The sequence below is a fragment of the Accipiter gentilis genome, chromosome 25, assembly GCF_929443795.1.
Source record: "Accipiter gentilis chromosome 25, bAccGen1.1, whole genome shotgun sequence".
NCBI classification, from domain to species: domain Eukaryota; kingdom Metazoa; phylum Chordata; class Aves; order Accipitriformes; family Accipitridae; genus Astur; species Astur gentilis.
In genome coordinates, this window is record NC_064904.1 from 11,896,128 (window position 1) to 11,912,984 (window position 16,857).

At 43.2% G+C, this 16,857-nt stretch overlaps 1 protein-coding gene across 15 annotated transcripts in view; it reads left to right on the forward strand.

Annotated features, from left to right (window-relative positions):
* The first annotated feature begins 1,221 nt into the window (after nucleotides 1-1,221).
* MARK3 (microtubule affinity regulating kinase 3) overlaps nucleotides 1,222-16,857 on the forward strand; it is a 62,891-nt gene continuing 47,255 nt past the window's right edge. For 3 of the 15 annotated variants that reach the window (XM_049828652.1, XM_049828655.1, XM_049828653.1), the window contains exons 1-3: nucleotides 1,222-1,986; nucleotides 10,146-10,184; nucleotides 14,718-14,909. In XM_049828652.1, the coding sequence (XP_049684609.1) occupies nucleotides 1,936-1,986; nucleotides 10,146-10,184; nucleotides 14,718-14,909 (282 nt within the window). In that variant the 5' untranslated portion in view covers nucleotides 1,222-1,935. The remainder of the gene's footprint in view (nucleotides 1,987-10,145; nucleotides 10,185-14,717; nucleotides 14,910-16,857) is intronic. The other 12 variants (XM_049828657.1, XM_049828660.1, XM_049828658.1 and 9 more) reach the window with 7 other exon arrangements.

Here is a 16,857-nt window from a genome sequence, read left to right on the forward strand (position 1 = left end):
AATATTACCTACATCGTAGGAAGGATTTCAAGGCCAAGCTGGTAAATATTTATAAGAGACATAAAGTTTGTCAGATAAAATACGCCTTAGAAAGACAAAATGTTATTGCTAGGCTGCCAGATCCCCAGAGATGCCAAGTTTCTACAAACCCTACCAGATCTAGCGCTTTCTTCTAGAGGTCTGTATTTTCTCTGTAAAAACAGGAATAGATTTGTTTCTAAACAGACAAGTTACTTCTCTTTCTCATTTTTAATTCATAATTAGATCCACTCATGACTATGCTGAGGTCTTCCTTGTGCGCTTAAAAATGACTGAGCAGAGGAAACTACTGGATACACGAAGCATGTGTTGATAGCCCAAGCTTCCACCCTCCTCCACCAGACGAACCAAGCATCAAGCTGCCATGAAAACGCCCGGCTCTAACACCGCCTGGGCGCCTGGCTGCACCGGGCGAGACCCCCTAACACCAGCCCCAGCCCCCCCCCACACGTGTCAGCTCCCTTCTTCAGCACACACCACCTTCTGGGCTGGCCAAGTCCAAGAAAAGGGAGGACGTGCTTTGGCAGAAGACGACCTGAGGACCGAACCCTGAACACCGCCGCACGGCAGACACGTTTCTGGACTGCACACACCGGTGTCCCCGCTGCCGGCTGTGAGCGGGCAGCAGGGTCTGTCCCCGCGTCCCTTCTCCGGCTGAGACGGGCTCCCCGAGGAGGAGACGCTGCCATTTCTCCAGCCACCCTCCGCCGCTTCATCCCCTCTGCCCCACGGTGCCCCCCGACACCTGAGCTCCCTGCCCCGGCTCGCACCGTTGCTCCTCTCACGCCCGGCCCGGCCGCCCCGGGGCTCCCGCAGCCCCCCGAGGGCCCGTTTAGGACACACCCCACCACCCCCCGCTCCTCCAGGCCGCTGCCCCCCCGGGGCAGCTCCGGGGGCCGAAGGGCGGCCGAGCCCTGCCTGCGCGGCGCCAGGCCGGGCCCCGGGGACGGGCAGGGCTCCCGCTGACCGATCCCCGGAGGACGGGGCGGGGAGTCGGGGGAGGGCCGCCACACGAGGAAGGGCCGCTGCCGTCCCGTCCGTCCCCCCCCTCCTGCCGCCGCGGCCGGCGCCCCCGCCCCGCCCCGGCCCGGCCCCTAGCAACAAGCCGCCGGCGCCGGCCTCCCCGGCGCGGCCGGGCGGGGGGGGGGCGGGCCCTTCCGGTTCATGTCGGAGCTGGGCTCGGCGCGGAGGAAGCCGGGCGGCCATCTTGGCTCGTCCGGGAGCGGCGGAGGGGCGGGGGGCAGGCAGGCGAGCAGTCGGGCGGGCACCCAGCTTCCCCAGCCCGGCCGCGGCTCCGCGGGGTTGCCGGCCTTCTCGGAGCCTGGGGCGGGCGGGTAGAGGCGCGCCGGGATGCGAGCGGCGGCCCGGTGAAGGGGGGCCGCGGCGGGGGAAGGAGAGGGGAGCCCCCTCGGCGGCGGGCCTGCGCTAGCCGTCGTGCCCTGGCTGCAGGGGAGAGGGGCCGGCGAGAGGAGCCGGGCTGCGCGGCGCCCCGCTGCCTCCTCCTCCTGCCCGCCCGCCCGCCCGCCCGGCGTTTCCCCCTGCCGGAGCCGCTCCCTCGCCGCCTCCCTCCTCCCCGCTCCATCCCTCCCCGCTTGATGAGGCGGCCCCCTCCCCGCTGCTGACCCCCGCGGACCCCGGCCTGGCTGTAGGATGAGCCCGGAGGACTCGGAGGGGGCGAGGCCGCTCCGCTCCCTGAGGGGGATCTAGCTCGGGCGTGGGGCGCCGCCGGAGGGTGGGGGGCACCGACGCGACGCCGCCCCCCCGCCAGCCACCTCGTCCTTCATGGTGGCTCCCTGCGACCACCATCTCCGAGCAGACGCGCAGCCCGGCCCGGGGGCCCGTGTGTGTGTGTGCGCGCCGCCGTCGCGGGCAGCGCGGCCGCCCGAGTGAAGTAAAATGTCCACTCGGACTCCATTGCCCACGGTGAACGAGCGCGACACCGAGAACGTGAGTACCGCCGGCCGCGGGGGGACCGGCCCGCGCACCCTCCCCCGGCGCCGCTGGCTCTGGGGACGCCGGGCCGCGGCCAGCCGGGGGGGGGCATCGCCCTGCGGAGGGCTGTCATTAACCTCTTGCCGCTTGTACTGCTCCCAAATTACCGATTTACTTCAATTATTTTTTTAACTCCCCCACAGCACGGTTCGCCTGTTTAGTAGCGTTTGCGGGCATCCCTCCCCCAAGCGCGGTGTCCCCTCTCTAACGCTTTATTCGAGTATCTCTCGGTGGCGAGGACCGGGTTTGTTATGTTGGTAACGGGGAAGAGAAGATCCGCGGTGGGGAGGGGGGGTCCTGGTGGCTTGCTGTCTTCTCCTAGTATGCAAACTTACTGGTAAAAGCAGCCGAATAAACCTCTGGTAAACAGATAAGACTAATTCAGCTTTGGTAGTGGTGGGCTAGGTGACCTAGATAATAGGCCTCTTCCCTGCTTAATTTGCAGGGTTCTCGATGATAATGACGCTGTTACACTAGTCACCTGTTCAGATGACATTAAAAGGGTTTCTTTATTGGAATTATCTTCCAGATAAAGGAGCCTGTTCCCTCCTTCCTCCCTCTCCTTTTTTTTTTTTTTTCTCCTCCTTCTTCTTAACAAAGCCAGGGTTTAGGAATTGACATTTTATTTACAGGATTGAGTCAAACGCTGTATTAACAGTTGCACAGGTCGCATGCTAAAGGAAGAAAGAAAGAAAAAAAAATAGTAGTCCTACCACATGAGCAGATAGCCACAAACGAAGCTTAGCAGGAGACTCCCTTTCTGCAGATAGCAACTGTATTTAACTTAAAACTTGATCGCAGTGTATCCTGTCTAACCATTTTTCTGCATAGGCTCTGACATGTCCCCAAATGATAAACAGAAGGGAGTTGTCACTCACTGTAGTCTAAAATGAGTTGATCAGCAAACTTTGTATTCAGCTTTCTGTGAAGGCTATCTGATATTCTTTAGAAGACAGATGCTAAGCTTGACAAAGGAGGCTTTTTTTTTTTTTTTGCGAGGACTGCTTATGTTTTGGACTGGCAAAAAAAGTGGAAACTTTGGTTAAAGATCAGGAAAAACTGTTGGATTGTTCCAGACCATAAATAGTCCAAGAAAAGTGATGGTAGCCCCATTGTTTAAAACAAGACCAGACAAAGCATTAGAAAACATGCTGCATGGAACAATTACTGAATTACTGGGGATTTAGATTTTATTGACATAATAGGCACTTCTAACTTCTGTGATCTTTATTTGTTTTAGCACTAGATGCAACCTGCAGGCTAAGGGCTGTATTGAGCAAAAAGCCAACTAAGCATATTTGGTTGTAAAATCTCAATGAGCTTCCTGCCTTGTGGAAGAAAATAATTAAAATATTATGCGGCTCTTCCTATGCCATGGGGAGAGTTGAAGTTGTAGCATACTCTACAAAATACTATACAAAGTTTATTTGGATAATTGTTTTAGTCTATAAGCAAACCTGTCTGAGGTTTCCAAGCTCCATGTATGTGTGTGCAGGCCACCCAGTAAATAATTTTAGAAAGTGTTCTCTAATGTAATCAGGTGTTCTAATGTAATTAATTCAAACTCTACTATGGATAACTTAACGGTGGAAGAACTTGGTATGTGCTCGAGGAAATACATTATTCACAAGCTGTGTGTTCTAGCACTTGGATTTTTACATGTCTTCCACTTAACGCACCTTATTTTCACTTTAAAATATTGGTCTAAGACTTCTCTTTAGTAATCTTCATAATTAACATAGATGAATTGTCTTGCTTGCACATGAATTGCCTTGGGTTTAGATTAAGGCATATTTTTCAACTGCTGTAATCTGGTCTGGTGACCACAGAAATACCTGTAGGTAGTGATATTGACAGGGAATGATTAACCCGAGTACTTGCCAAATCCATTGAACCAACCTCCCAGTACAATACTGTATCCCTCAAGAAGCTGTCTCTGATATTCTCACTATCAGCTATCTAGAAATTCACCAAAATACATTCTGTTTAGCCTTGCTTAAAACTAAATTTAAATCTGACATTTAGTCTGTCTGACTTAGCCCTACAGCTGTGAATGCCAGGTCTCTTTGTTTTAATACCAAATGTGACGATTTTAATACTTCAACTGACTTTTCTTCCACCGCAAAGCTGGATGTATTGTGTTGGCAGGTAAATTGAGCCCTTGATTCTCCTTCACATAAAAGAAGTCTAATTAGTTAATATTCATAGGACTCTTTGAAGCTCAGGTGGGAAGAGGATTAAGAGGTGCCAAGGTACTCAGCTAGCCTTTGGGCCATGGTTGTGGACCCCCTTAATGACTTCTGTCTGCTTGGAAAGTTACCACTGCTGACAAAGGCTTGGCTGGTGTTGAATCTGGTTGAAGCGTGCTGATCATAGCTTATCCATGCCTATACTTGCAGTTTGAAAATGAAGTTAGCCTCCAGAATGACGGTGAACGTAAATTATTATTGTCTGTGCTTGCAGTTAACCATGTTCGGCGGTTGGCAACTCCTGTTGAATAGACAGGGTCTAATTGTCAGGACTTGATTTTTATTTTTTTTTTAAGGCAGTGTATACCACTTCTTATCAAGACATGTACTGCTGAAGTGGAAATACTGTCACAGTGACTTTCCCCAAAAGCCACTCACAGCTATCAAGCCTTTAGTGCCTTTGAGAGTAAAGAATTTGGCTCCGAGTCACCTGGTTTTGAGAAGAAAGGCATCCCAGATGATCTGTGATCACAGGAACTTCACACTTGGACAGTTGGAAGCTGGCTGTTGGCCTGCGATGAGCTGGCTTATCGCAAAGGTAGAGCAGCTCCTCTCTGGCCATGTCTTGTGCAGCAATGGCTGCCAGCTGCTTAGGGGACAGAATTGAATGAGAAGATCAGATCTTTTCTGTTTTCCTCAGAATTATGTCTTGCATGTGGGAGAAAAAGCAACAGAGTCAGCAGAGAACACTTTCATCCAAAACTGGGAGACAAGGTAGACACAGAAGAAGGACCTTTAGGTGACAGAAGAATGAGTAAACCTGTTTTACTAGTGATGAGGAGGAAGGGAGAGAAGGTGGAGGAGGAAAGAGTGTGGAAATACAATAGGAAAGGTAGATGGTGGAAAACAAAAGATAAGAGGTGGCACAGAGGAATGTGCATATGGCAGGATGGAGGACAACCAGCAACAAAGAAATAGGAGCAGAAGGAACAGGATTGTGTGGAGTAGGACAAATGTTCATTAAAAAAAAATCCCAAAGAGTGGGAAGATGATAGCAAATTGTAGATAGAAACAAGGAAATACAGGTGGTATGGAGGTTGGTAGATTTTTTTTTTATAAGAGCATGAAATAGAAAAGAAAAATCTAGACTAAACAGTTTAATTTGAACCTCTGTTCATTGCACAGCTGTGGGGTTTTGGGGAAAAAAAGGTAACTTTTGAATGTGTTGGGACTGCAGGCCAATCTGAATTAAAAATTTAAGTAATTTGAGGAAAAGCGAGACTAAAATATACTCTTTATCTCCATGACTGTGCCTAATGTGAAAAATTTGCTATTGAAAAATACCAGTGTGATGGCAACTGTGCTTGTACAAGCCTATACAAAAGGATTCTGTGCAGCAAAAGTATCTCATTTAATTTTTTTTTAATTTAAAAAGGTTTAGTAAAGGCAGGGTTACGTTCAAAAATTTACTTCTAAGGTACTGTGAAGGTTAGTGCAGTACATCTTGGTTTATTACCAATTAGCTATGAAATGCATTAGAGCATTTGCAGACAGTATGCAAGCTTGCATTATTCTATATATTATTTATCAGTCTTCTCCTATTACAAATAGATCTGTAATCAGAATGCTTTCTTCCATAGCGTGAAATCCTGTGGTGGTTTCTTTTGGAGGGGAGGGAGCAGTGTTTTTTCTTTTAAAGAAGGGGCTGAGGAGGAAAGTATGCCTGTGGCCAAGAGTTCTGGTATATTTTTTTTTCTACAGGGACCATATATGTTTTTCCATATTTTTCACCAGTTGTCATAAATGTTCTGGTTTGAATTAGGTGAAGGTGGCAAAATAACTAGAAATAAAATATGTTTTAGGAATTCATCTGGGATGTATTTTTTAATTCCAAACTTTCACAGAGCAGGAAAATGCTTTTTGTGTGTTTCTCACTGCCTGGGATGCCTGATAGGTCTGGTACTGTGTTTGTACTCAAAAAATACCTGATTAGGTTGTGCGACATTGCGAGTGACCGACTGCTAGTATTTTCACATTTTGAAGTGAGAAGTTTCATTCTTCAGCTCTGCTAAACCGCCTGTGCCGTATGTTTAATCATTTGGTTTCACTGTCAGCTTGAACTGATAGGAGGCTGCTGGGGGTGTCAGCCTTGACTGCATCTTCCCACCTGTGGTTTATGCTGGCACTAATTACTGCAGGGCTGTATGACAAGTCTGGTCGGCTCTCTGATCTGACTAAAATGAAGCCTTAAGAAAAGTGGGTTTATCCCCGTTCTGTGTGGCTGCAAATACTGACACAGAGGAGAGGATGGGAATGTCCAGTTCAGGTGGGGAAGGCTAGAAATGCTTCTTACTGTTTTAGTTTTGGTTTGATTTAAGCCAGTCATAGCACAGCACCCTAGGGCTGAGATAACGTGAGTTGTGCCACAAGTATGAACAGAGATACACAACTGCAGTGGTGTACCTTTCCAAATCATGTTGTTTTGCTCCTGGAAACGAACTTCCATTTTTTTTTCCCCCCCTTTTTATATTATTTCAGTAACTCGGAAAAACTAAGCTATAGGACCTTACTCTAGAAGTTGTTAAAAAAAATCAGACTTGGTTCATGTATTTTATTAGCACCAGTGCATGTGACTTAAATTGTGGCCTTGGAAGTAGCGGTCTGAAAACCAGAACACAGCTACAGAAATTATTGAAAGAAAATAAACAAGAGGAAATATGGGGTTTAGTACACTAAACTTCGTAGACTTCTTCCTAGGCTTTCTTACCCACTTGCCTAATATCCTTACCTGCTCGGTTCTCCATTTTGATTCTAGTCAAAAGATGCACTCGTGTTGATGTAAGTGGACAATTCCTGTTGACTACATGTCTCAGGTGACTCAAGTCAAAGGAATTCTAAGAGTGGAGGCATTTGTCTCTCCAGATCTCCATTTCATATGATATATAAGTAGCATGTGTCTGCAACTTCTTCCTCTTCACAGTCAAGTAATGCTGCCTCATGGATGTCAGCCAGATCAAAAATGGAGGTCACTTTTTTTTTTTAGGCTCATGGCGTATCAAGGTTGGCTCTGCTTAGTGTGGAGATCATCTGCCACTAAAAATCATTAGAACGTATGACAAATAGATGCTTAGTCCTCTTAAAACATAAACCTGAAAGGTACTCAGTACGCCTGCGATAACGCTCCAGTCAGTCTTCTGGATGAAATCCTTGGGTTAAGAAGAATTCTTGGCCTGTAAAGCAGCAACTTGTTGAACTCCGTGTGTGTATATATATAAACAAAAATTAACTTTCAAATAAAATTTGTTCCTGCAGGGTTAAAGCCTAAACAAAGTTTTCTATCTGCAAGCTCAATGTGGTCTTTGAAAACCAACTGTGAGGGTGGGGTTTTTTTTGGTGTGGGGTTTTTTTGGTTTTTTTTTTTTGTTGTTGTTGTTTAGCATGTAATTACTGGCAGTGATGATTCTGGAAGCAACTTAGTTGGCTGTATTGTTGATGAAGAATAGAATATGGTTGGCTCTTCAGCTATTATTCCCCAGGCTGATGTCAATAAATATCCATTTTAATCAGCAGTAAAGAAACTTTGGCTGGAAAGATATGATGAATGTCAGATCTTGATAATGTGAAGCAACAAAAGAGCTTTTAAAAAGCTTTTCTAACCGGCACCAGACTTATCTTTTTGATTATATAAGCAGGATTTCTTCAGTGTTGTGTTGTTCAGTGCTAATCATGGAATTACAGATTCACTCTCTTTCATATGCTGTATAGAGTATGAACCAAATGAAGTCAAATACATCGTCAGAGGCTGTAGTGGTTATACATGGAAAGGACTCCTGAGCCAGACCCTGTATGTCTATGAAGAGGAGCCTCTTCCCTTTGCTGAAGGCTGTTAGTGCTTTGCTCTTGGCACTCTCCCACTCTGATGTCTGCCTCCATCAGGCTGCCCAGTATAGGGAGTTGCATTGCTCTGCTTGGTTTGAGCTGTAGCTGCCTTGTCCTGACTGTTACTCCTGTTTTTTTCCTTTATTTCGCCCTCCCCGCTGAGGTTAGGGAGAACTAGGAATGTGTGTCAAGAGGTATAGCCTGTGTGTGCTAAAGATGGTATTTACCCTTCAGGTTCTCCCTTTAAACTGGTTGTTTGACAAATATGACCTAATTAAACTAGCCACTCATTTTCATGAAGTGGCATACCAGTTAAGTGAATGAGTACTATGGTAGGCTGAGAATTGCGCAGTGAATTCTTCAGCTTTTGACAATGGCAGCATCCACATTAGTGTGTTCTCTCCTTTACCAGCTATAATGTATTTCTAGAAGGTCTGTTTGTCTCCCTTGCTGAGTTCTGACCCTCACAGTTGTTCCACTTGATTGCAGCATTCATAATGGTAGAGCTGTAGCACACTTCAGTGAGTAAGTCTGCCTTCATGGATTGATAACTTTAATACCACATTGGATAGCATTTTCCTTTGTAGGATGGTGTTTAAAATTTCATGAGGTGGAAGCCGTGACTGTTCACCCTTAAGATTGATTATGTAGCAAGCTAGTCTAAAAACTGCCTTTTAATTATATGTGCTAGAACCAACGAATTGGTTACGCAAACATCGTCACAGGCATACTGGGTCTGACAAAATCTGCCTTGCTCCATGTCCTGATTTATGCCCTGGGCAGTGGTAGGATGGAAGTAAAATCAGGACAAGTACAAGACATCTTCACCTGGTGTTGTCTGTTTTATAGTATAGGAAAATAATGTAATGTTTCTATAATATATGATGACTCGGGGATTCCCAGAGCAGTAACTGGTATATAGACAATTCTGGTTGAGTGTTTGCTGTGACACCTCTTGGTGGTTGCCAGAAATGTAAGTCTGTGTTTTGACTTTCCAGTAGAATTCCTTCGTCAGCAGTTGCAGGATGCCCTGCTGTGCTGTTTCACGGATATATCTGTGCAATAAGATGCTATGTCTGTGAATATCCGTAGGGCTAACCTTTTTTATCTTACCCTGAGTAGTACTCAGCAGTCTGTATGTTCTTAAAGATGTTAACAATAAATGGGAAATAAAATACAACACATTGTTAGGAAGGGCTGCAGTGAAACTTGTCTTCACATGTTTCATTTAAAATATTTTTGTGTTTTAAAACCTATGTTTCCTGTTAAGTTTTTCTATAAATAAGAGCGCTGGTGGGGAGTGTGCAGCCAGAAATTACCATGTATTTATATGTTGTGTGCCCAAGTTTGGGTGATGAAGCAATTTAGTGTCTCAAGTGTTCATGATGTCCTGGAATGTTTACATTATTAACATTGTAAGGGACTTTTTTATTACAATTAAAAATGCTGAATTGAATGAGGCTATCATGACTGTTACTGGTCTGACAGCTTTCCAAGAAATTCTATAGTATCACTTTGTACTATTTCATGCAAAGATGAGGTAACAGCTAAGGTAATAAACATTCCTAGAGACTTTTGTAAGATTACATTTTATTAGTTCATTTGGCTGATGAAAAGGTAGTTTTCACTATTGTATAAAATAAATGCTTTAAAAAAAAATATGTTCATACCGTTTGTCCTCCCTGTTTTAGAAAGAAAGCTTCCTACTTACTGTAAATGAACATGGATTTTTGCAGGTCTTGGGCATTCTAATCTCTTAATGTTTTTCAGCTCTTCGAATGGATATCAGATTCTGTCTCTTCCAGGTTTTTCTCAGCTGTTGGCACCTTCTTAAGCAGTATAAGAACTTTGATACTAGCCATCCTCTGCCCTGTGTATTTCTAATGCTCTGAATGTTAAGATGTCTCTAATCATACAGATACTGGATAAAGCTAACATCTACCAAAAAGATTTCAGTTATTGGCACCTTCATACTTCATTTGCTTTTTACTTTCTTTTCTTTTCTTTTTCTTTCTCTTCATGCTAATCATTATCTGGCTATGAAAGGATGTCGGCTCATCATTGGGGGAAGGCTTTTGCGAAAAGGTGGGTTTTGCATTGTGTTCCAAATATAGTTGGTCTTAGGCTCAGTCCCTCACAGTGAGGTCTCTCACAAATGGAGATGTTTTAGTCCATTCCCTTCTGGGTTGATTAATAGCAGGGTGGGGCTGGGGGGAGGAATGCTTTTTTTTGAGAGAGAGAGAGGTTGTCATGTTGACTTGAAAATGGATATTTTTGGGGGGAAGCCTCCTACTATGTGCAAAAAAAAACCACCTTTTAAACTATTCAAAAGATTTTGAAATTGAACCTGATGCATGCCTAGATATGGAAGAAAGTGCTTTCTTGTCTTGAGTGGATTTCAGGAGACTTTTCTTTTAAAAGATCGTGACTGGCTAGCCTGAAGCTGCACGAAGTAGCCAGTCTCTTTGCTTCACCCCATCTGCAGTATAATGGTCTTTCTTTGCATGAAGACATGTATTTTGGGAATCCCTCAGCTATGGTGAGTGTCATGAACAAGTGTTACCCTTACACACAACATGTGGCCAGGAGATACAACTCACCTACCACAATGTATGGAAACTTACTACAAATAAACACATGCTTATTTTAAATCTGATGTTTCTAAGACAAACCCCTATTCTTGCTGAATCCATATAAATGTGGACCTGGGAAAGAAGCCTGTAATTGAACAGAGTCTTTGGGGGCCAGGAGGTGAGGGAGGCAAAATCTGCAGAGTTGAGGGTCTGCTTGGGAAAGGACAAATGACCTGCATCTCAATTTAGAGAGCAGAGGATGCTATTACTGTTTTTCTGGGTTGAGATTGGAGCTGTTATTCTGTTTGCTGAGGAAGCTACCTTGGGAAGTAGATGAGTACAGCCAAATGCTATACAAGCCAAAGCGTGACTTGAACTTTTCTTGGACCATCTATATTTTTGCTTTTTGCCTACACCATTTAGCTTTCCATCTACCTATCATGGCTTCTTGAAAATTATTTGGGTGGGAGAAACACTTTTACTCAGTTTTGAGTTTATGCTTTTTAGTACTGTATGCTACCAAGCGCTCTTCCTTCATTTCCATGAGCAAAAGAAAATCCATGTTGAAACTGGGAAGCCGTTTTCTGCAGTTTTTAGAAAGCTTGTGTTCTGTTCAATGCAATAATCTTGTATTTGACAGAGGAAGGACCTGCTGATATACTTACGTGAAGTGAAATAAAGTCCAAATGAGATATGGTTGCAAATGGACAGATTGCTACAGAGCAAAACACGGCTGTGAGCAAGTCAGTTGGAGAGAAATGAACTGCTTAGGAACACACAGTTTGATACTCAAAAAACACAGCTGAAAAAGGCCATATTCTTGAAAAGAAGTAATCTGGGTTAGGGTAGAAGTGCAAACCTCCGTACAAGGAGATTGTGTTAAATTTATCAATGCTAGTCCAAATAAATTCACAGCTGTTAATTCCTGCCTTTAAGTGCAAAGCTAGAAAGCATGAAAAAAATTAGAGGACACAAGAAGTCATTCCTCAACAGAGGACAGCAAAGCTTTCAAGGTATTTTAACTGGGGTGATTTACTATGTGGAATAGAATTCGTTAGTGTAACAGAGTCTTTCTTTTACCTAATATTGTTTATCTAAGTAGGATGTGAGTAAGATCAGTTCTGAATAACCTGTACACAGGTTCTTTTGTTTGGGAATACATGGTACCTGATGCCCACATCTCAACTGGCTCATAAGCTAGCTCAGGTCTAACACAGTTTATTAGTTCAAGCACAAGACAGCACTGATGCAGATACTCTGTTTTTTGGGGTCAGCTGTGTGGTTAAAAAGCGACCCACTTGTTGAATCTGTCTGCTGGAGAGCCTAAGCAAATAAGCCCTGCTTGGAGGCAGGCTGGCTCTTGCTGAAGCCAGCTTGTGTGCCTGTGCCACATGCCCAGGTGTGAAAGAGCTATAGCCTAAATAGTCCTGATATGCTTATTTTTCCAAGTTAGGTTATCAACTTGGTGTAGTGCAGCTGTATTCCTGCAGTGCTGTACTTGAACTAAAAGTGAACCTTCCTCTAATGTATCCAAGAAATATCCTCTTGGTCCTGTACAGAACATCCTGGTCTCTGATCACTGGGGGGTAGCAATGTAGGAAGATGTTAGCATCTAGCATCAGCAGTTGCTGCTTTTTTCTAGTTGGTCTGAATAATTTGACACTAGAAGGTACCAAAGGAGCTGACAGAGAAGTTCTCTGCATTGTGTGCTGCAAGGTTTGTTAGAAGTCAAAGTTAAGGGAAGCGTAGAGGTATTGCTGTACCAGTACATACAGGGGTAAATAAGATGGCCTGAACAACAAGCACCAGGCTGGCGTTAAGGGCATGCAAAATAGTGAAGCTGTTGATAGAGGATTTCACTGGCTTTAGTAGTTCTTTCAGCTGGGTTACTGCTCCTGACCTTCCTCTTGAGAATTATTGATTGATAAACATTTATCCAGTTGTTACAGTCTTGAGATATTACTGAGAACAATGAATTGTTATCAAGCATTGACTTTTTACTCGATCTTGTTACGGGTGTGCTTCTTGTTCCTGTGCTGGTTATTAGTGGTTTGGAAGAAGTGTCTACTACTGCTCCTGAAAACTAGGATAAAGATTAAATAGGGCAGGATGGGCCAATCATGGGGAACACGTAACCTGCATGTAAGGAAACTCTGCATTTCACTTCAGCCAAATGTGAGATCATGTGTGTAAGGAACCAGGAATGAAAGTCATTATGTGTGGTAAGGGAATGGGAAGCAATAATTCTTAAAGAGTTAGGGCCAGTGTTGGGTGGTCAGATACAGATGGCCTTCTGCCAAGAAGGCTACTTCTGTCCATGTAAAATCAGTGGAGTGTTGAACAGAAGATGCAGTCTCTGTGTTTAGTCCTACTGCACCTGCTGTGGGTATGGCATGGCCAGTTCTAGCATAAGCCCTACAAAAAGATGTTGGAAAAATAGGAGAGGGTTCTGAAAAGAACTATAAGAAATGTTTCCTTGTCTTTAATCATTCTTACAGCAGCCTGTTTAGGGAGCGCTCTCTCTCTCTCTCTCTCTCTCTCTCTCTCTCTCTCTCTCTCTCTCTCTCTCTCCCCTTATTAAAGGGGTAATGTGATCATAGTAATTAAGTACCTATATGGGAAGTACAAATCTGGTGACAATGCAGTAGCCAGGCAGTAAGGAGAAGCTAAAGCCAGATTGATACTAAAACGTTATATGCACCACAATGTGTGTGTGTGTGTTAGGGCTTAGATAGTAACTGTTGAAATAATTTTCTGAGAGTTGCCATAGACTTCTATCAGTATTATTTCTTAAATGAAATGAATGTGTTTTTAAAAATAATTTCATCACAGCTGTTGCACTTAAATTAACAAACCAAGGAACTTAAGATGCCAGAGTATATGGTCACAAGGTTACATCAGGTTATTAAATAGAGTGTGAAACTTGCCAAGTGTCATGCAAGCATGGATTTGTTCATTTGTGCCTGTACCATGGTTGTTAGCTCTTGAGTTATGATCTCACATCCTTATGCTACAGGGATTTTCAGACTGAGTGTTGCTGTATGCCAGATTTTTGGTTGTCCCTGCTGGGTTTCAGGAAGCGTAGTAGTAGAAGAGCAAGATCAGGGATTTCTGGGATGACCCTGAATTTAGTGTGTCATCTTCTGCGTAGCCAGACATTTGCTCCACATTTGCAGACTACTGAGCTTTTCTAACTAATACTTTAATTAGTGAAGTTGGTGTATAGACCTCAACCATGAGTTGAGAACGTGAAGGGACCTGCTCTTTCATAAACAGGCTGTCAGGAAATGAAAGAATACTTTACTGTTATCTTAACCATGTGATCTAACAAATAAAGACTATTATAGGTATGATATATATACACACACACCCATTCATTTTTACAATTAATAGCTGTTCAGAGAAACTGAGTGAAAGGAACTTAACAGATTGCAGACAGTATCTCAGATCTCTGTAACTGGTGCTCAGCCTATTAATATCTGAGGTTTCTGTACATTAGGTAAGATTTCTTCCCTTGTTCTCCATGCTGTCCTGGGTGTTTTGAGTCATGAGGTTTTGTAGGAATAGGAGTCTAGTGTAAGAGAAAAAACCCCTTTTATTATTTTATCAGTAGTATTAAACTGTCAAATATGGGTGAACATTTTACTGTGTGTACTTTGGAAAAGCTTTGTTCGTGTCTCCTTTCCAAAGTCTTTCCTGGTCTAGTTAGTCACAGTAATGCAAATGGGAAATAATATCAAACACCTCCATGTTTCATAACTGATTTGGCAGTCCATGTAAGTTACTTGAAACTGCTCAACTATTGCTGCAGTTCAGGTTGTGTTTCGCTTGGTCTTTACCAGGTGATTAAATGGATATTGTGTTATGAACTGGGAACGTCTTTATTGCCCCCATCAGAGCAAAGTTCACTGTGAATCTGAAGTTTGAGTTGGATCCTTTGAAGAAACCTTCAAAGGAGTTGCTGATGTTTTTGAATGTTGTGTGCTTATCATTGATGTGTTTTGTCTTTATTTTTTAGACTTACCTGTGTATGTTTTTATTGCAGCACACGTCCCATGGAGAAGGACGGCAGGAAGTTTCCTCTCGAACTGGGCGCTCTGGAGCTCGCTGTAGGAACTCTATAGCTTCCTGCGCAGATGAGCAGCCACATATTGGAAACTACAGACTCCTTAAAACGATTGGAAAGGGGAATTTTGCAAAAGTAAAACTGGCAAGGCACATCCTAACTGGCAGAGAGGTAAAGTGGTATAGGTGTAAACAGTAGTGAATTGCAGTAGGTGTGAAGGTTCTTTTAGAATAACATCATCTAAGTCTGTGAACATCTAGCACATTTTACTCAAGGTACTGCCACTGATGTAGAAAAAAAATATAAATGGAAAAGTATCTTTTTTTTTAGCAATGATTACAAAACAATTTCTCTTGAAAATGGTCTCTTAAATTTGTATTTTTGACAAGTCCCTGTCCAACTACATTGTGTTCAAGTTTGCTACTAGAATTCTCTGCTAAATCCTCCATTCCCAGAAAAGGGCTCAATATATAGCAATTAAATAAGCTTGCTGGGAAGACTGCCTCTTGGTGTCTCTATACTGCACAGTGTAGGGCTGTATTTGAGGGGAAGTTAGGAATGAGAACTAATACATCTTCTTGATTATGGTCTGAATAGCCCAAACTCAGTATTTTCTTGCCAAAGCAATGTATCTCCCAGGAGATCTGCTAGTGTCTGCAGTGCTGGGCAGCCTTGGGAAGACTCTCCAGTTTGTTCAGACCTGGTTTGTGTGTCTTGCTCAGTGTTGTATGGTGTAGACAAGCTTTCTCTTGTATCTGTTCATAGTGTCTTACTTAGTTCCATAATTAGTTTCTGCATGCCATTGCAATGTAATTAATAACTTGCATTTAATGATGGTTCTGCTTTGGTGAGCTATAGTCCTGTTTGCTTGTTACAAGAAGGTGTTACTTGGTACTGTTTTATTAATAGCAGCTCTAGGTACTGAAAGAGGGAGAAACACCTTGTGGACCTTTTCTTGCCAAACCTGTCTAATGAAGTAAATGTTTGCTGATACAAGCAAGAACTTTTAAAGAAAGCTATGTGGCTGACTGCAGTGCTTTAAGGGAATATCTTTTTTCTAAGCTAATAGGGAGTTCAGTAGCATTAGGAGGAACAGAGAGGATGACATTTTGCAAGAGTTGTTGGGAGGGTTTGGGGTTGTTTTTTTAAGCTGACAGTTCCCGTGGTCAGCAGTTGTCTTCTGGTGTTAAAGTAAGTGCGCGTTTGTAGACAAAAGATTTTGGTTAATTGCTTTCCACTCTTAAGTTCCCTCTGCTTACTAATACTTAATATAGGAAATCCAAGTACCTGATTAGTATTTCTTTGCTATTATTACAGGAGTTGGAGATAGGTATCATGTGTCACACATTGCTTTGGAAAAATAAGTATGTTTTCTTTTACTTATAACTGTGTGTTGACCTCTGGTTCATTATCTTTGAAATTTCAACAAATAAACTGACAGTGTAAAATCTTTGGCCAAATTTAGAAAGATTTAAGTACTAAGTTTCTTTAACTCGCATGGAATAGGTGTCATTCAATTGATTCAGAGCATAAATCCTTTCCAGGATGTGGCCACTGGTTCTGCTTACCTAGAATGAGTGGCCTTCCTTTGAAGGGAACAATTAAGCTGGTTTTATAGGAATATCTTGAAGGCATTTTAAACTTTTTTGTTTTCTTTGTAAGAGGGATGGGTAAAAGTTTCTCTTCTTGCTAGGTGAACTGTACAGCACTGATAATAATTACATTTTAGATGTGCATGACCAGAATTGTTCACAATATTCTGGATAATAATTTCCCCAGTGTCATTAATTTACCCTTACAGAAGTATTTATCTGATTGATCTTTAGATTGTGCTAACCTTTTTCATGGCTGTCACATTGACGTTTTTTGGTTTTGATCAGCAACAGCACCTTGTACTTTGTTGAATTTCGCTTTCTTTGCTAACTCATCTTCAAGGTTGTTTATATCAGTTTTCCATTATATTTGATGGTGCCTCTTAACTCCTTCAACAGACTTAATCATTATGGTTTGACTTCCTGTGCCAAGGCCACTGATACAGATATTAAACAAGATTGGTCCCAAGTCTTGTCCTTGAAAAACTCTCACTCATTTATTTCCAACCTGTTATCTCTTTAGCCAT